Genomic DNA, 18,493 nt, shown 5'->3' on the forward strand with positions numbered 1-18,493 from the left:
ATTTCCTGCTCCTTTTGTGTTAGTGGTCCTTTCAGGCCCCCTATTTGCATGGGTTCCCCGGAGTCTACTCCTTTGGAAGGAGTTGGTGGTTTGGAAAATACTCGAGCATCAAACTTGGAACGATCGGCCTTCCTGTTCTGCAGTCTGTGATCTATTTGAACGACTAAGTCTATATAGTCCGAACAGTCTTGCGGGGGATTCACTACTTGGGCTAACACATCTTTGAGCTCTCCACGTAGACCTCTATAAAACAGCGTAATCCTTTTGTCCTCAGGCCATTGAGTTTCCACTATCAGTCTGTTGAAAGACGCAATATAAGCCAAAAGGTCTCGATTACCCTGTCGCAACGAAAGAAGCTCATTGTCCAAGGCCTGCCCCTGTGAATGTCTTGCGAACAGTTTTTCCATACTGAGCTGAAAAGCTTGAAAGTCATGGAGAACCGGAACATCTTGATTAACTAGCGGCATCGACCAGTCTGCCGCATTGCCACTAAGGTACGAATGCACGAAAGCTACTTTAGCTTGATCAGTTGGAAAGGCTGCTGGCCGGCATAAGAAATGCAACCGGCACTGATTAATAAATACTGCAAACCTCTTTGGGTCACCAGAAAATCGTTCGGGCGGAGCCAGAGGTACATTCCCAGGTAGGTTGATTTGCACTGGATTCATAGAGGATGTTGAAGGAAGATTTGCCCCTGATGCGGGTAATGGGGTCTGTCCGGCTTGTGACTGTAGCAATTGTCTAGCGAGATCGTCTGTTCGCTCCTTGGAAATAATCAGTTCCCTTCTTAGAGCGTTCGTTTCCTGACGGGCTGCATGCACTTCTGCTCTTAGTTCCCCAAGTAACTGGGCTAGCTGGTCGGTATCCGAGGTTTCCATAGCGCCTGGGCGGGAGTTTTGCGGTAGGCTTTGCGTTCTGTAACGCTCACCTGATTCCCGCAGAGGCGCCGGTCTTGACTGGGCGAATACCGTATCTTCAAAGGTGATGTGTAACACACGGTTGGCTCTTTGGGCTGGACCTCTGTGCACTGTATGTCTGACTCGAAGAGTAAGATGTCTGCAGATAGAAAATATGGGATTAATGAACTGGGGTTATTGGGTGTCTCTCTCTTCTTCCCCTTCTCTTCTCCTGTAGAACCCCAAAGGTTAACGCTCTCACCTTAGGTAAGTGAACGCCGAGCTCTCCATCTGCCTCGAGGCAGGGTGCCGTAACCAGTTTCTTCACTGGATAAGGGTGCAGGCCTCTTGACCTCAGAGGACTGCTGTCCGTCGTTTACTGCACGAACGGTAAGTTCCGAGTATTTCAAATGTCTTTAAAAGTCTTTTGTAATGATGTCTCTTGTTTTGCAGGGTTCCGGCGATGGCGGATGACGGGCTGAAGTGAGTTGAGGATGGAACCCGTGTGAGGAATAGAAGCGCCTGGAAGCACGTAAGTAAGCGCTTGTTGCCTGCTTCACGATGCGCACTAACTGTCCTTTTATCTTGCAGGTACAAGTTCGGGGCTGCTGAAGGGTGCCGGAATACCCACTGGGTTCGGCGTGGGAAGGAATACTGGCACGTGAGTAATAAAGTTACCCAATGTCTTTAAACGCACCTTCTTTTGTCTTTCAGATGCGGGATGCAGCGCCGAAGGCCTCCGGAGCGTGCGAAGAGTTGGTAAGCTTTTGTCTTTCAGATGCCAGAATGCAGTGCGAAGACCTCCGGAGCACGTGAAGAGTAGGTAAGCCTTTGTCTTTCAGATGCCGGAATGCAGCGCGAGGCGTTGGTGACAGCCGATGGACCAGGTAAGAGAAGCGCTGTCACTGAAGACCGTAATGCTAACCTGTTCTTTCTTGTCTTTATAGGTGTTGCTGAAGACTGGATTCAGGATGGTAAGCCTTTTTCCCTTAGGCCCAGGATCAGATGCAGAAGACACGATGAGCGTTCTGCTGCAGAGGATGCAGAATAACGCAAAGCAAGATTCATCCATCGGGTGTGGTTTAAATAGCCTCCTGTAGTGCTTAGGTGTCTCCTTCCACAGCCACGCCTAGGTAAGAAAAGAGTTCCTGCTTTCCAGAAGAGTTCCAGTGTTCTGAACCTAGGGAGTGGCTCCTGCCCCACCCAACAGGAAAAGTAGTCCCAAACAGAAGAGGATTAGAGGCTCAACTGGCAGGTAAGTAAGCAGCATGGTCTGCTGCAGGTACGTCCACCCAAGCATTATGAGCCCGGCGCTTCCAGCGCTGGGACTGGGCATATTTATGAGCCTGGTGCCACTGGCGCCAGGACAGGGTCCAAAAGGTCCCAATTGGGACTGGTTGGCACTCGGAACCTGGGTTATGGGTCTGCTTCCAAGGGAGTTGGGTAAGTCCTGACCTTTTGGAAGCAGAGATCATGACACCATCCCTGAAGGAGAAGATCCTTTTCCCAGAATCCTCCGAGGATCCCTCTCCTTCAAACTGGAAGATTTGTACCTCCTCCTCAAAATGGGTCTTTCAATTCTTTATTTCTCCTACCCCCCCTCTGCTCCTTGGGTTGCAGACTTTCAGGGGCAGGAGATTTTGGTTCCAGTTCCTGGGTATCCAGGGGCTTTTTACAAGTGGGGAAGGAAGCTTCCTCCAAGACTTTACACCCACCTTCCCCTTGTGCCTCCTCCCTGGGAACCGGTGGGTTGTCGGGGGTTCTTCCCAGTCATTGCTCTGGTGCACCAGATCATGGGTTTGAGGCATTCTGCACCGCCATGCTCATCTGAGGGTTCTGTTGAACCCTCACCATGCGACCCAGATCCTGTGCCATGTTTTGGACCTGGCGCTCTAGTTGGGACACCCGCTATGGCTGGTACGGGGTCCTCATGTCTCCCCTGGGCTGATCCCGGGAAGGGTAGCTACCCTTCTCCCAAAATAACCTGGGTTAGGAAAGTTTGGGTACCCCTCCACCCTTGGCCTCCCCTCTCCCGGATTTGGCTGTCTGGGCTCAGGAAACTGGGGAAAGAAGGATGGATTGTTTTGGGGATTGAAATTTTGCGGGTATCTTGGAATGAAATTTTGTCCAGTATTTGGGGGATTACTGCCCTCCTGGGTGAAGTGAGGAGGGAAGTTCTCTGGGTTAGCTGCTGTCTGGTTGGATCCCCCCACCCCCACTTGGGATGGAGGAGTCCACACATAACCCAGGATGGGTCTAATGCCCTTGCAGCGCGGCTGATGTAGTCAGGAGAGTTAGGGGTCCCATTAGTGGGGCTACCTCCCTAGCTTCCTGTTTGTGATTGGCCCGAGGGCCTTCTGGGTTTGGGGTTGTTCTGATTCTGTGCGGGCAGGTTTTTAGGTCCCCCCATCTCTAAATCTAAAATGGGGGCAACCTTCACCTCCACAGCAGGGGTGTTGGTTGTTTTGGGGCTTTTTGGATTATTTTTATTTTTCACTGTCTTTTGCACCTCATAAATGCACGTGGCATGTTCAATGACCCAGTCTAGGGATCTTTTCTCGTGAAAGTCCCTCACTAGCTGGGTCATGATATACTTGGGGAGAGCGTGGAAGAAAGTATTTACAAACTCTTTGCTGTCAGTGTGCACCCTTTTAGTGGTCTGCGCAAAGGCACGCTTTAACTCTTGAACAAATTCTTGTGGGGCCTGATCTTCCCCACATTGCAAGTTATAGGCTGCCTTGCGAGCCTCCTGAGGATTCCTGTGAATAGAAAAGTGTTTCAAGATGGCCGCCCTATAGGTGGACCATCTGGAATGATTCTCCAGCCCCCGCAAAGAAGCTGGAGTACTTAGGAGAAAATGTCCACTTTACATATTGAATACAGCTTTGGTTGTCCTTCAAATGGAAAGTTTCCATCACTTGTTCAAATAGCTCAAGGTGCTCCCAAACCGAATACTTCGCATTCTTATGATAGGGCGTGATGACGCTCCTAATGGCTTAGATTTGTTTTAGGGGATCCTTGAGCAAGGCCCTCTTGACCTTGTTGCCTTTCTTGGTTCGGATGACCCTGCTCCACTCATCCTCGGACTCAGAGGCACTGCTACCAGAGGTGCCTGTCTGGTCTTCTAGGCTCTCCCAGATTCTGCGAGCTAGGGAATGGCTGGCAGAACGTGGGGGCCTAGTTTCTTGAGTCCTGTGGCGCTCAGAACAGTCTTCTGATTCTTCCTTGCTTCCAGGATTGGCTGGGTATCCCCTCTACCCCCCACTGTCCTAGCTGGGAAGAGGTTTTCAAGATGCTCTTAGTGGGCCTACTCTCATGGAGTTCCCCACTAAATTTGACCATCTGGTCTCTGGGTAAATTATATTTTTAAGGATCCCTTTCTCTGACCCTCCCCTCATTGGAGTCTCACTGATCAGAGAAGATGGCCCTAGCACTTGGGAACCCATACACAGATGCCCGCCCATCCATTCCTGGGAGGTGCTGATCTATGAGCCCCTATTTCTCATTGGGTTGAAGTCTGCCATCCCCGTGGCCCTTGGCTCGTGTGCGCCAGTGGACATGGGGGTGGCAGAATCCAGGGAGTGGAAGAGATGAAAGTCTCTGGTACTAGGGTTCCTGAGGTTATGCTCAGGTGTTTCCCTCTCCCAGCGGACTTCATCTCTCTCATGCCCTACTCCCTGTTGCCATGCAATAATCTGGCCCTTTTACTCTTCTATCAATGCCTTACTAGTCTCTATTAGTTGTTCCTGCATAGCTACCTTTATGTGGAGCCTGTCATTTTTCTCACAGAGAGCCTCATTGTCTCTCTGTGCTTCCTGGGTAATTTTAGAATATTGGGCCAATTTTTGCTGCAGGAGGGTTACCTCCTGAGTCCTGTCCTTACAGGCCTAGTCCTTCTTTGCTAGAGCATCTTCCACCCTCCTGGCATGCTTTAACAGCTTTCCGTGGTCTTTTTGGAGTTCACCCAGTCCCTGAAGGGCCAGGTGATTTTCTTCCATTTTGGCTTTTAAATAACTGACCTCCTGGCCTAAGGTGTCCCTTTCCTAAATGAGAGTACCCCTCTGTGCAGCCAGCTTGTCCCTTTGTCTTTGGAGTGCACCAGCTTTCTGGCGCTCTTCATCAAATTCTGTCTGGGTGTCAAGGTCTTTGAGAATTAATTTATTATTTTCTTCTTTTTCTTGGTCTAGGCGGTTTTGCAGGGTGACTACCTGCTCTGCGCATGCTCTATTAAAATGTATTTGCTGTTCCAGCTTTTGTTGGCTCTGTATTAGAGAGTCCAAACTTTCTTGGCACTCTTTCTACATCGCCAGTACCTTGGTATCCTGCTCTACCTTCTCTTGCTGCAGGATATCCAGATCTCCTTTTATTTTTACCAGGTACTGCCGGCCTGGTTTCATTTTCTGATTCTAGGCTCTTTTGTAGCCTTTGCTCTGCAGAGTCCAGATCAGTTTGGGCCTTTTCTAGTGATTGTACACGCCTATTTGCAAGATCTAGGTTTTCTGCATATTTTTCCTGTATTGCTCCAAAATGGAGGTACAGATATGCCGATATTCTGGCAATTTTACTTTGCTCTTCTTGTAGCTTAGGGGCCATGTACAATTTACTAAGTGCCATGTGGAATGGACCCTGATCCTGCCATATGTCTAATCCTGTGGCAGTGGCCTGTTCTTTAATTTCCTGCAACCAAACATTCTGATCCTGTTTTGTCCATTCACCTCTGAAATTATTTGTGCAGTAGGTGTTCTTTTGCCATATTAATTTCTACTAGGGTCGGCATTCCGGAAATATTAATTTCCTTTCTGACTTACAGAAGTTATTTTATTTTTGCAAACAGACCAATTCCTTAGAGTGTTGTTATTGAACGGCGCTTTTCACAGTGTAGCACGATCTGGTAGCCCAACAGGGTTTATGTATCCCGTCAGTTAGCACGCTGTATTAGACTGTCACAAGTGGTATGTCTAATTCAGAAATCTTGTGACGAGTCCCCAATCTTGTAAGTGATTTCAATCCGGTACTTCACCTAAGTCAATGCCTAGTGTGGAATGCACAACTGAAACCCTTATTTATTTGTGTCTAAAAGTTCTTTTATTCTGAACGATGTACCACTTATATCACGTCCCTCTCTTTGAATCCCCCCCGGTCACACTGAACCAGGAATCAGGCTGGTTTGCAAAGTTAAAATATTTATTTATATATATTCACAATATAATTACACTATTTTAATGGTTATGCAATAATCACCAATGGGGTGATGTCACTCTAAACAATCTCTTTAATCATAAGGAGTAATAATGCGCAAAAACAATGCAGCACAGCAATAATACTTTTGTGGTTGTATGTTCAAATCAATAGCAATGTGGTTACTCTTTCCCCCTGCACACCCCTCAATCCCCCCCAATATGCAAGGTAGAGCGATAGAAGGAGAGAGAACAGGTTTCAGGAATGCAGAATTCAAGCAAATAGATCAATCACAATTTCCCCCTAGCAAACACAAGAGAGAAACAGAAATAATTGGCAAACTGTCAAAAATTGTTTTAAAATTGGCTTTGAATGGAAGAGGTAAAACACTAAAAATGGGCTAAATCACAAATTGTTGAACTACTAATGGGAGCCGCTGTATATGGTTGTAGACAAACACTAGCAATGATTTGAGAGCAATAAGCAATGAGAAAACGTAATTTTGATGTCGGGTGCAATGAAAAACTATTTTACAAGTTATAGATTTTCCTGAGACAAAATTCGCGGGAAACTATTCTGCGCGCGGTAGTCGCGATCACGGGAGAACTATACGGATTAGAAAGCTTAGGATGTTAGCTACAAGCAGACACTTAAATTTCGTTTCTAGCATGAAAACTGAAGAAGTTATGGACGTTTTCATGGAGGTCTTTTTTTAGATAGAGGCAAATTGTAAAACAAGGATGCGCTTTTAAAAAGACAAACAGGATTTCTTACACAAGGGATGGACTATGAAGATGCAAACTACACAACAGCACAGCCACCAGCCCAGGACGTCTCTGGATCAGGTTTTTGCCTGCCGAGACGCTCGCCTTCTTCAGATGAACTATATCAGCGCAAAGATTGGTTTAACACTACTAGACCAGAAGAAATAATAGGGATGGGATAGAGAGTTCAGGCAGTTAAAAAATATTCCAACAATGCAGTTCTGGATATAAGAGGATGGGTTTGGATAGGGATGACTATGGACAGTACAAAGACTGGTGACAGTCCTATACTAAGGATACTCACTACATAGGTTTGAACAGAACCGTCAGGGATTCAGGTCATTCAAGATTTCTGGACAGGAATTCTGCTGGGCACACCGGACTGGACAGCTAGGCGCTCTGGTCTGCAATCAGCAAGGCGTTCTGGCCACCGCACGGCTCTACTGGGTTGTGTCTTTGGATTCTGGCAATAGTTTTTAGCAGGAAAGCAGTACAGCACAGCCAGGCTGTTCTTTGGTTCCCCTTAGGAGTCTGGGGTAAATTCTGGTTTCTGGAATTTTCACGGCCTAGCTGAGAGTGGTTCAGCTATGCAAATGGGCCTTCCTGCTTGCCAAGTTTCTGGAGTCTGGAATATGGATAGTTCTCTTGCAAAGTGCTCCGCCAGCAATCAGTTGGTGGGTGAATGTGTGTGTGTCTCCAAGTCCTCAGCTGTCTCTATGCATTTGATAAAGGGGTGTGTATGCTGAATTATCCTAAGTGTGCCTCCTTGGTTGGCTATAGGCTAGAATCTGCTCTCCCCCTTGACTGGAGGAGAAAACAGTGTGTCACCATGATGATGTGGTTGTATGAGCCAGGGAATCCTCCCCTTGGGTTTTGAACATGAAATCTACTTTTCATATAATACATATTTATAATTTTACAAACTTGATAACAATAGCATATCTATATCACATACTGTGTGGAGCAAATATTCTTCCAAGCCCCGTCTCTGTAGGAGTTTGGGTCTGGATTTGACAGAATTTTGCATTTTACACATATCTGGTATGTCCAAAATTGGTACACATGTGTACATTGTATATGGGCATAAGCGTGTGAAGTTTCATGCTTCTGACATAAATACATTTGCTGTTAAACCACAATTTATACAGTTATGTCCCAGAACATAGCACAGAGTTCTGGCTCCTCTTAAAATGTGCAGCAGAAATTTAGGTTCAGAAGTCCGGGATTTATATATTTTTTTACAATTGTCCACAGTAAATTATCAGCCTTATCAGAAATCTGCTTTTTGTCCATTGTGAATCAACAAAATTGTCTGTCCCCACCTCCTTCTCCTTCTTGGAGCTTCAGCAGCAATCTCCGCCCACTTCCTTCTGGCAGATGCCCTTTACAATCCTTCCTGATTAGCATCTCCATGCCTGGGAGGAAGCCCATTGAGCTCTTCCCAGAGCAGCCCCAGTGCCCCTCCCCTCTTAATCAACACATGAATTTGAGGTCCTGGCCCAGAGGGCAGAAGGGAGGTGCCTTGCCCAGTAGGGGAAGTTGTTTTGTAGTTTTGGTTTGAATCAGGCTTACTTTAAAAGTCACTTTGTTACATTTTTCTTTGTTGAAAATAAACTTCCAATTTTAAAACAAACATCTAAAACACTGATTCCAGACTCTAAACCATGAAGTTTAAATAGTGACAACCTATGTTACTCTTGATGACAGGTCACTTAGATTTTTGACACAAGATCTTAATGGTACCAGTTTACAGTTTTAAAACAGGCTTTTGAAATAGTCCTTCAGGCAGCCGCTGGTACTGTGCCCAGATTTTGACAGCTTTCACAGGCAGGCAAACTGGCTGTGGATATTTTTGTGACCAATTCAGCTTTCCAGGATATTGCAATTCCACAATGCTTTCTTGACTTCAGTAAAATGTGACACCCTGCAAGAAGATTGGATGTTTGCGGGTGTTTAGGACCAGCATTTCGTATTTTCAGCAACCAAGAAAAGATTTAACTGCAAGATTTCGTATTTCTTTCAGCAAGCACTGCTTTTCATCTGTGTTCCATTTTTGCGGTTTCCATTCCACCACTGACAACATGCATGGTAGATCTGGCAGCCATCTTTTTTGTTGTTGTTGGTAGAGCGCAATTTCCTTAAGTTTTGGCGCGCATGGATTTTCACGGCCATTTTGATGATGCCATCAAAGGGTGCCATCCGTACACAGTGATGCCGCAGGGCAGAGCAGAGTGGGTTAAAACATCCCACAAAGTGAAGGCTGCCTCCACCACAGTGTCTCACAGTTCTTGAAATCATCCAGAAAGGAAACCAGTCAATCTATTTAAAACCCCTAAATTAACAAACAAGATCACAGAAGTAGGGTAGTAATTGACAATTATTATGACCGGTAGTACTACCTCCTCCCATGAACTCAGTTTTTACATTTATGCTGAATGGCACACAAACTTACTTTACTTTGGATGGGAGTACGGACCAGTTACATGCAGCGTAGGATTACCCTGTCAGCAGTAAAGCCTGGATGCAAGAAAACTGCTGAAGCACAATGCTGACTTGACTAAGGGCATTCTTTTTTGGAGAAGGGCTGTACCGTTATACCCTAATCAAAGTAAAGTAGCTGGAGTTATGCTGTGACATCGGCCAACACTAAAGGACCAGGTTGGCGCCATTGGCATTGATTTATCAATTGCACCGCCAAGTGTTTTGGTATATTTTAATATTGGCTCACTCAGATGTGAAATGCCAAACTAATGTACCCACTTATACAAGCTCATCCCACAATTGTGGGAAAAAGAACAGACAGCTAGGTATTCAAAAATGTTACATTTATTTAAAAGAATTAGATCAATTTTGGACAACTTGGTCTCTTCTCTAGCCTGGAGCCCACTAAAAGATGGTATGTATGTACAATCATCCAAACCAAAATGAAATTTGACCTGCCTATATGAATCTTACTCTTCTAAATCCACAAAGGTCGATATTCTAATAAATGCTAAACATACTAACATTCTACTTAAAATGGGCTGTTCTATGAAAATCTATTCTTTTTAGGGAATGGTTAGGGGTTTATTTTGATTTACCTTTTAAGATGCAACTTCTGATTTTGGGATCACCATCCAGGGATCCAGTCCGGCAGGCATCATTCTGTCAGCAAAAACCTTCAATTCAGGTGGCTTGCTTGGAAGTCAATTCTCCTGCGCGAACTGGACATCCATCTATGGGGTGCTCTCTTTCAATGGACCAGTATTCCCCTTCTGGTTGTAATCGGTCCTTTTTCTCTCCAATCTTCAGTTTGGTCCCCTTCTATCTCTTCCTCACTCAAAATTCCAGAATTCAGACTCTTACTCCTTTCGCTCTAACCTATGTGTATGCTATTCCTATAGGCCTTTACCCCACTGCTACTCTTACCATAGAGGTGTGGTAACCCAGCAACCTGATCAAAAAGGAGGGGGGCTTCTGATCTTTCTAAAGAACAGCTAATTTAGTTTTTATACTCCCACTTCTGACTCATTGGTGCGACCATGATACAACTTTATATTTTTAGTTTCTGCAGTTCAATATGTTGAAGTATTGAATTCTGATACTTTTTGAAACTTTTACAATTCTTTTGCTATTTTTAAGCCATTACCAACTTGTTTCACAATTCTGACAGAGCTTGCTTTTATCTACAATATATCAAAAGCTCAAATAAATCAGAGCTTTCCTGGCAATATAAGGCTTAAATTGTTTTTTGTGAATTTTAATGCATTTCATTGTTCCTGTGAATGCATTGAGTTTTCGCTGGTGTGCACTTGACAGCAGTTCTCCTCAAAAGGGCAGAAATAACACGTCTACTATTTCTCCAAGTCACCACTATTCCCAGTTATTGGTGTTGGGTGTACATATCTTCAGTAACCTTTAACCTTAACTAATCCAAGGCAGATGGCAGGTGGTGTGCATCTGATAGCCTGTGATCCCCTCTGCTGAACTCTTGATAGACTAATGGATTTTGTGTATGAGTTGCTGTAAAAAAGCATGTGAAGCAAAGCATGGTGCCGTTAATGCATACCTGAAGACAATGTATAGTATTTTCACGCTTTGAAAGCCTATCTTGAAAGCATTAGAAGCATCTTGGTGTGGTCTTTCAAGGATATGTAGCTTAACCATAACCTGTAATTATTTTCTATTAGGTTCCTACTGGATTTGAGGTCCTGAACTCTTCATGCAAGTCTGTATGTGAGAATAGAAATGTACAATGTAATTTAATTCAGCTCTTTCACTCCAGCTCTTTGGGTTTCATTTGTTCATTTATAAATGCAGACCTGTCCTTTCAAGGTGCTTCACCAAGTAAAAGGAAGTAAAACATTTTTTTGTTTAATGGTTTATATAAACCTTTGCAAAAAGAATGACAAAACTTTTAAGATAAAATTCATTAAAGTTTCTCTGAATCATAAGCATAAGCTTTTTCATTCATACAAATACATCTATTTTAACAATTAATCTTCGAACATTCCATCTAAAATCAATTAATCATACTGATAAAACATTACAAATAATGATGACAAGCAACAAAAACACTCCTAAGACATACCATCTAAATAAATATTCTAGCATTTACAATGTTACAAAATATTTCTCTTTTTCCAGACACACCAAATTACTTGGCCACCTCAATTGCATTCAGTTAAAATTCCTATATTACTTTAAGAAATCAATCACCCTAATCTTTAATGACATAGATGTACCATGTAACATTTCATACCAGATTGCGTCTCTTTGTACCATAGAAGTATCTCTCACAAATTTGGAGAAGTATTCAAGCCTCTACTTGCTTAAAATGGGACATAATAATAAGTGCAGTAAGGTTTCAATTACCCCTTCATCATTGCAAAAGCGGCATCTTTTCTGGTCATCAGGTATTAGATTACGTGTAAAGCGAATTTCGTTTGTATTCAAGACATTAAACCTGAAACGCATCATACTATTCCTCAGATTATGTGATGGATATCATACAAGTTATCTCTCTGGCACGGGGTGCCATTTCCATGCAGATACAGTTTGGTAATATAACCTAGAATTTAATATTACTGCATTATTATTAACCCAGTCAAATGCTTTGATCAACTTCTTAACCTTCAATGGTTTTTCAAACTCCGATATTTGCTAATATGTTTTCCACATCACATTTAAGGTTCAACATGAATAATTCTGACTCGTTATCGTTACATAAGCCACACAATAAGTTACGTTCACTTAGTACACATTTCTTATATAGTGCTGTTTTCTTGCAATCCATCAGATTTTTCAAAGAACAGAGACCAAACTCATACCGAATTAATTCGATAGGTATGCATTTAGGCAAAAAGAACAAGACCTTCCTCCATATAACTGCTTCAAGATTTCTTAAATATGTAGTCATATTTTCTGCAAGAAATTCAAACCTGTATGCAGGTTTTGGCATAACCTTCATAATATAAAAATCCCTGCATGTTACCATAGTAAACTTTCCATATTTTGTCTCAATGACCCGCCTCAATTGCCTTTGTTTTTAAACAATGTTTCATAAAACTTTTGGTCATTGAGCTAGAAAAAGAGTATCCCAAATATCGGATTGCTTTATGAAGATGTATCCTTTCGCCCTCTACAAACCACGTTGGCTTCGCACATTTTTTATTAGTATTTCCCAAATAAATTATTATTGTTTTTTGTGGATTTATTTTCAGCTTCAAATCAGTTATAATTTTTGCAAAAGTGTCAATCAATCTTTGTAAAGCAATCTTTGTTTTATCAAAAAGCAAAAAATCATCTGCATAAGCGACCCATTTTACTGCAGTTGTTCCAAGTTTAGGTGCCACTAGTCCACTTGCATCAAACACTTCACGAGCACCAGACACATACAGATTAAATAGTATGGCAGCTAGTGAACAACCCTGTTTTAGGCCATTCTTCGATTTTATCTCTTTTGACATCAGTCCGTCGTTACCCAATCTCACTTTCATCAGTGTGTTGGAATATAGATATATCAATATATCAAATAACCCTTTATCAATATTCAATGAAATAAGCCTTTGCCAAAGTATGGGTCTATCTACCATGTCAAAAGCAGCAGATAGATCCATTGATGCTGTGTAAAGTGGAAGTTCACCAAAACTCTGAGCTTTAGCTTGCAGAATAGATACAAGAAGGCCCCCAGCATCTGTCCCCATCCCCTTTCTAAATCCAAATTGTCTGGTATCTAGAATTCCCTTCTCATCAATCCAATTTGTTAATCGTTCCAAAACCAGTGAGGCAAATATTTTTTTTTTTGCCTCCACATTCATAAGTGAAATCGGACGATAATTTATAGGATTCAACCGATTACCTTGTTTAAATATTAAGATCACATATGATAGCTTCCATGAATCAGGCATTCTCTTTGTGTTGATCACATTTCTACATAATAAACTGAGTATCCGTGACCATAAGTAAACATTCTGCTTAAAGGTTACATAGGACAAGTTATTCGGCCCCGGTGTAGATGATGATTTCATTTTTCGAATACATTTAGCTATGTTATCTATAGATACATCAAGCACCCATTCTGTTGGTTCGTATGCTTGAACCAGCCAAGGCATTAAGGAGGGACAGTACAATTTCTCAAAATGATCACACCATACTTTTTCACTTATAGGATTTATGGTTATTTGAACTTGAGACATCTCAGTGCTGTTAATTAAGGCCCAATAATTCCTTGAGTTATTTTCTTTCAAGGCCGAGAGCATAGCCTCGCCATCTTTTTGCTGTTGTGCAGCACAATTCTGAATCGTCCAGTTCTTATACCTCTGCTAACACCCTCTAACCACATCCTTAGTTTTTAACTTGGTTAAGTTTAGCTTCTTCACATCTCTTAGTTCTTTATGCAATTGTGACCTACGCTCTTTTACAGCTAGATCAAAAACATGTCTGCGTCTTTTACCTTTGGATGATTCAGGCCTTACTGGTTTGTAAAACCTAGTTAAGAGTCTCCAACATTACACCAAATAGATCAACTGAATACGTTTCTATTTTTGATTCCAATGTTCTGTGAGTAAAGTCATGCATCATCAAGTTGTTCATTTTAACAGTCTTAGTGGAATTCCATTTGACTCTATTCCCTCTCACGTTTGCAATGACTGGCTCACAGTACACATTATGGTCTGCTGGCAATTTTTCAAACATTAAATCAATTGATAGCATGATCACTGTGTGGGTTAACTTGAACATTCATATTTTTTATATTTTTATTAATTTGTTCACTAACAAACATATAATCTATAATACATGACATACCTCGTGCCATCCATGTTGGTTTATCATTAAGCTGCTTTACCAAGCCCCAGGTTCTGGCAAATAATAGCCATAAAGCACCTCTGTATCTTTTGTTACCACTTTTGGTTCCATGGTCATGAGGAGAGGATAAAACCCACCCAGTCTCACAAATAGTTAGGTTACAATCAGCGTTTAGATCTCTAGCCACAATGATTAAACCATTTGGCTTTAAGTCCAACCACTCTTCAATCATGATATTAAGTTCCTCAATCAGTTTTTCTAACATCATGTCCGTGTGCTCTGCATTATTCCAATAGATATTTACCAGCAATAAAGCTTCAATACCTTTCCTAGTTTTAACATTAAAAGTGGCAATAAGTGCAGAAGAATTCCATTGTTTTTCAGATAACACAGTAATTTCTTGATCATTTCGAAATGCTAAAGCTAAACCACCTTTAGGCCGCCCTCTAGGGGCACAAGTGGCAGGTAAACATAATAATACATAACCATCCCAGATGAGCTGTCCACAAGCCCAAGTTATCTGAATCAGAACAAAATCATAACATCCACGAGTTTCAAACAATATAGTTTGAATAAAGTACTAACATGGCTGAATAAAGGAAAACATTGACTGGAATACACCTTTCGCTGTAATGACATCTTTACTTATGCTATTTACATTGGAAAGACATGAAGAAATCAGAACTTCTTATTAAATGGCTTGTGTTATTCCCTGCAAAATACCTACTTCAATTCTAGGCCTGCCGTTCACATGTAACGTGGTTCATTCTTGGAACACTTTAAACCTTACTTTTGTTCTGCTCAAATCTGCATTTCAAATGCACATATCCTGTCCTTAATGGGTTGGGCTCAGGATTTCACACACAACATAGGTATTATTTGCCAAGAAGGGCCCTCTCATTTTAGGCCTTATCTTTATTATCTGTAAAATACGCTACATCGCTGCCTAAAATGGATGCTCCTACTAATAAGAATTCATAGTAGATGCGTTTACCCACTCTAGAGTGAATTATTGCAATGCCCTTTATGAATGGGGGCCTCATTTGAGCGATTAATCCAACTATTGCAACACACACAAACTGAGTCTGTGAGGATGGGTGGTGGCCTGAATGAAAGAGATCATGTTTTTGCACCCAAAGGTTTCTGTATTCAATACCAATCGCAACTAGCACCCAGTTCAAGTTTCGTTGCCACACGTGTAAAATGTTTTATGGGAAAGCCCCGTGCCCCATCCTAAAAAGAAATGTCCTCGTATGCATTCTTGCTTGGGCTCACAGAAAATAGTTTTTGTGTATATCCCACTGTTCGAAAACACCCCACTGGGCAAACCAAACATCCAGGTACAGAGCACCCTTGTTTGGAACAAGTCTCACTTGGGCCTCTCTTTAGGGAGGAACGATCAGTTTTTTTTGGCCACATTTAAAATTACAATTTTTGTTAGCCTTAGTGTGTTCTCCAATCCAAACCTTGAAAATCTTAGTAAGTTAGCACATCAAGATGGTTAGCTCTGTAACTTTGCACGCCATCAACTTTCTCACTCCACTCTTAGGGAAAATTACGTATTTATGTGTGAATTACGTATACAATATAGGAAACCCGAGTCATGTCCACTTCTTCCACATTATACTCTATATCTAGAGCAATTAAAGATGTTACAAATCCCTACAACATTTAAGGGGAGCTTTAACCTTTTGGGGGGGATATACAAGAGGTGCTACAAGTAAACTATACATGTGGCACCACAAAACAACGAATGACTGCCACCCTGCCTGGCAATATTATTTGGTGAAATGATTATCTCCAAAATAAAAATAGAAGCCACAAACTAATTAACTTAACACCAACTAACCCATTCATACTACTTCACAGGATAGAATAACACTCAAAATAGTTCTCTATTACCATAACAGAATATGCTGTCAAATGGATGCTATAAATTATCTATCAAGTATGACAAAATGCTTTCAATAATAATCTGATAGGGGCTGGATGGTACCAGAGGCACAGGAAGACAGATATACAGGACGTTTGGGAGTGAAGGGGATGCTGATCCACTATGCATTTGCCAATGAGGGATCCAAGAGAATGTATTTTCTGACATGTCCCTGGGTTGGATATATCACAATTGCTGCCGTTTTCATGGTCGTTTTGCCCTGTGCAATTTGTCAAAAGAAAAGGTTGGAAATCATTTGAGAAAACAGTGATGCGTTGTTGTCAAGTATCCCCCGTGATGTGACGTGGGAGGACCCTGAGGTGCACATGCATGTTGCATATCTGGTCAATGTTGCAATACGTTTGAGCATGAGGTTAATGTGGTGTCGTCTGTGGGCTAGTGTTTGATTCTGGTGTGGGTGGTGAACCGAGTCAGTTAATGCAATGCAGAGTCTGTGGTTAGTGGTGTTCTAGATACTGTGTTTGGTGTAGAATGTTCAATCTTGGGGTGAGATATGATGTCAGTTATCATGTGAAGCCAAGACGTTTAGTGGGGTGCAGTTTAGGTACCAAACATCAGCCAGGAGCTTATACATTTATGGATACAAGGACTTTGCCTTCATGTTGGGGGGTCTTATGGTATAGATATTATACCAAGTCACCACTGCAGTAGTCTCAGAATGCTGACGTTTGCCCAAAAAGAGGTGCACTGTGCTCCTTCAAGGGGTTTCCCGACCACAGTCTGCAAATAAGGGGTAATGAGGAAGCAGCAGCGGAAAAGAGAGAGTGTACCAAATAAAGGATGCGAGGGTTACTAACTAATAAGGTAAAAAGGTGAGGGATATTGATTGTGGAAGCTTAGATGAGTGAAACTTCAATAAGCAAGGAATGTAAACCAATGGTGCAGAAAGTGAAAAGTACCAAGGAGTCTATGGATAAAGGAGAAATGTCCTTGATGTGAAGTTAGAGGTTCCATGGGTCTATGGATAAAGGAGAGATTTACTTGACGTTGCAACTAATGATCTGGCTCTGGCGCCAGAGATGGCACGATATATACAAGGTGGCCATCGGGAGGATAGCTCAAGGGCAATGCGTTCACCTTGGGATCAGAATAATCCTCTGTCCTGCATTTGGGCGCTTGAGTAGTCAGCATTACGCACAATTTAAAATTCCAATAATAATGCTAAGGAGAAGACTTAAGTGAACATAATATTATTGCCAGTGCAGACCTGCTGCAGCTTTATGATGATTAAGCAAAACAAAAGAGTTGATGTCTGGAAGGTTTAGAATTAATCCTAACATCTGGCATTGCTCTGGGCAACTCTCCAGCCCATCGTTCTTTGCATGCCAAACCATTACAAAAGGGGAAAGACCATATGCAAATCGGGCTTGGTCACTAAGATGACTAACCATCTACTTAGCCAATGGATTATGTCTGGAATCATTTCAATGCATTCCATTAAAAAGAAAATAATGTGTAGATATCTACATACTGGGATTCAAAAACAAGGAACACAACACTGGTGCTATGTGTTTAAACGTATCAAAGGGCCTACAGCAAAGAGTACTCACCAGCAGCGAACGTTAACTTGAGCCCAAAAAGAATGCCACATCGCATCCCTTCAATTCTTTAGCTAACATGAATTTAAAGGATGCCTAGGCACTTTAACACCACATAATATAGATACAAAGATAGATAGGTGCACCAACTGTAACCTGAAAATCAGATTCCTTAGCAACTGATTTCCAATTGATGATTCCAAGCATAATATCACCCGCATAAAGGGATGCTTTATAGTCCACTCCCTCCACCTCACGCCCTCGCGCCCTCGACAGCCTTATTGGTCCTAATCAGGATGGCTAGTGGTTCCATGCGTAAGACAAATACGAGAGGAGACAGCGGACATCCCTGCCATGTGCCTCGATTTGGGCAAGATATGGTTAAAAGCTCAAGACTGAAACATCAAGCAGAGTGCTTTCTCGCAGATCTAGGATCAGGCAGAAAGATTACTGAATGCATGCCGTACCTGTCTGATGGTGTTCTGTTCTGGTATGATCTTCCGAGGTGGCTCGTCATTACTACAATCTTCTCTCTCAGAGGGATTCTAAAAGGTAAAAGGTTAGCAAAGGGTCACTTAAACTTGTCCTGGTTACCATCAGCAATGGGGGAACACAAACGTCATTTACACTCTTTGATGACATTCAATCAATCCACTGAAAGCCGGGAACAAAGAATATCCATATCAAAAACAATAAGAATTGCAGCTATACTCGCAAGGAAATAAGTAAATACAAGATTATTATCCTGGAAAAATGACTTACTTTTTAAGGGAAGGTGGCGAAGATAAGGAAACAGCAAGGATCACATTTAAAAAATGCTAAGTGCATATCTTCGCACACAGCTTGAGAAAAACCAATACAGCACCAACAACAGCG

At 42.2% G+C, this 18,493-nt stretch overlaps 1 protein-coding gene across 2 annotated transcripts in view; it reads right to left on the reverse strand.

Moving 5' to 3' along the window:
* The window catches only part of BTRC (beta-transducin repeat containing E3 ubiquitin protein ligase), a 2,926,431-nt gene that overhangs the window by 2,025,232 nt on the left and 882,706 nt on the right, over positions 1–18,493 (reverse strand). For both annotated transcript variants that reach the window (XM_069611642.1, XM_069611641.1), the window contains one exon: positions 18,085–18,162. In XM_069611642.1, the coding sequence (XP_069467743.1) occupies positions 18,085–18,162 (78 nt within the window). The remainder of the gene's footprint in view (positions 1–18,084; positions 18,163–18,493) is intronic.

Source organism: Ambystoma mexicanum, chromosome 8 (assembly GCF_040938575.1).
Source record: "Ambystoma mexicanum isolate Mex_15411 chromosome 8, UKY_AmexF1_1, whole genome shotgun sequence".
Lineage (NCBI taxonomy): Eukaryota > Metazoa > Chordata > Amphibia > Caudata > Ambystomatidae > Ambystoma > Ambystoma mexicanum.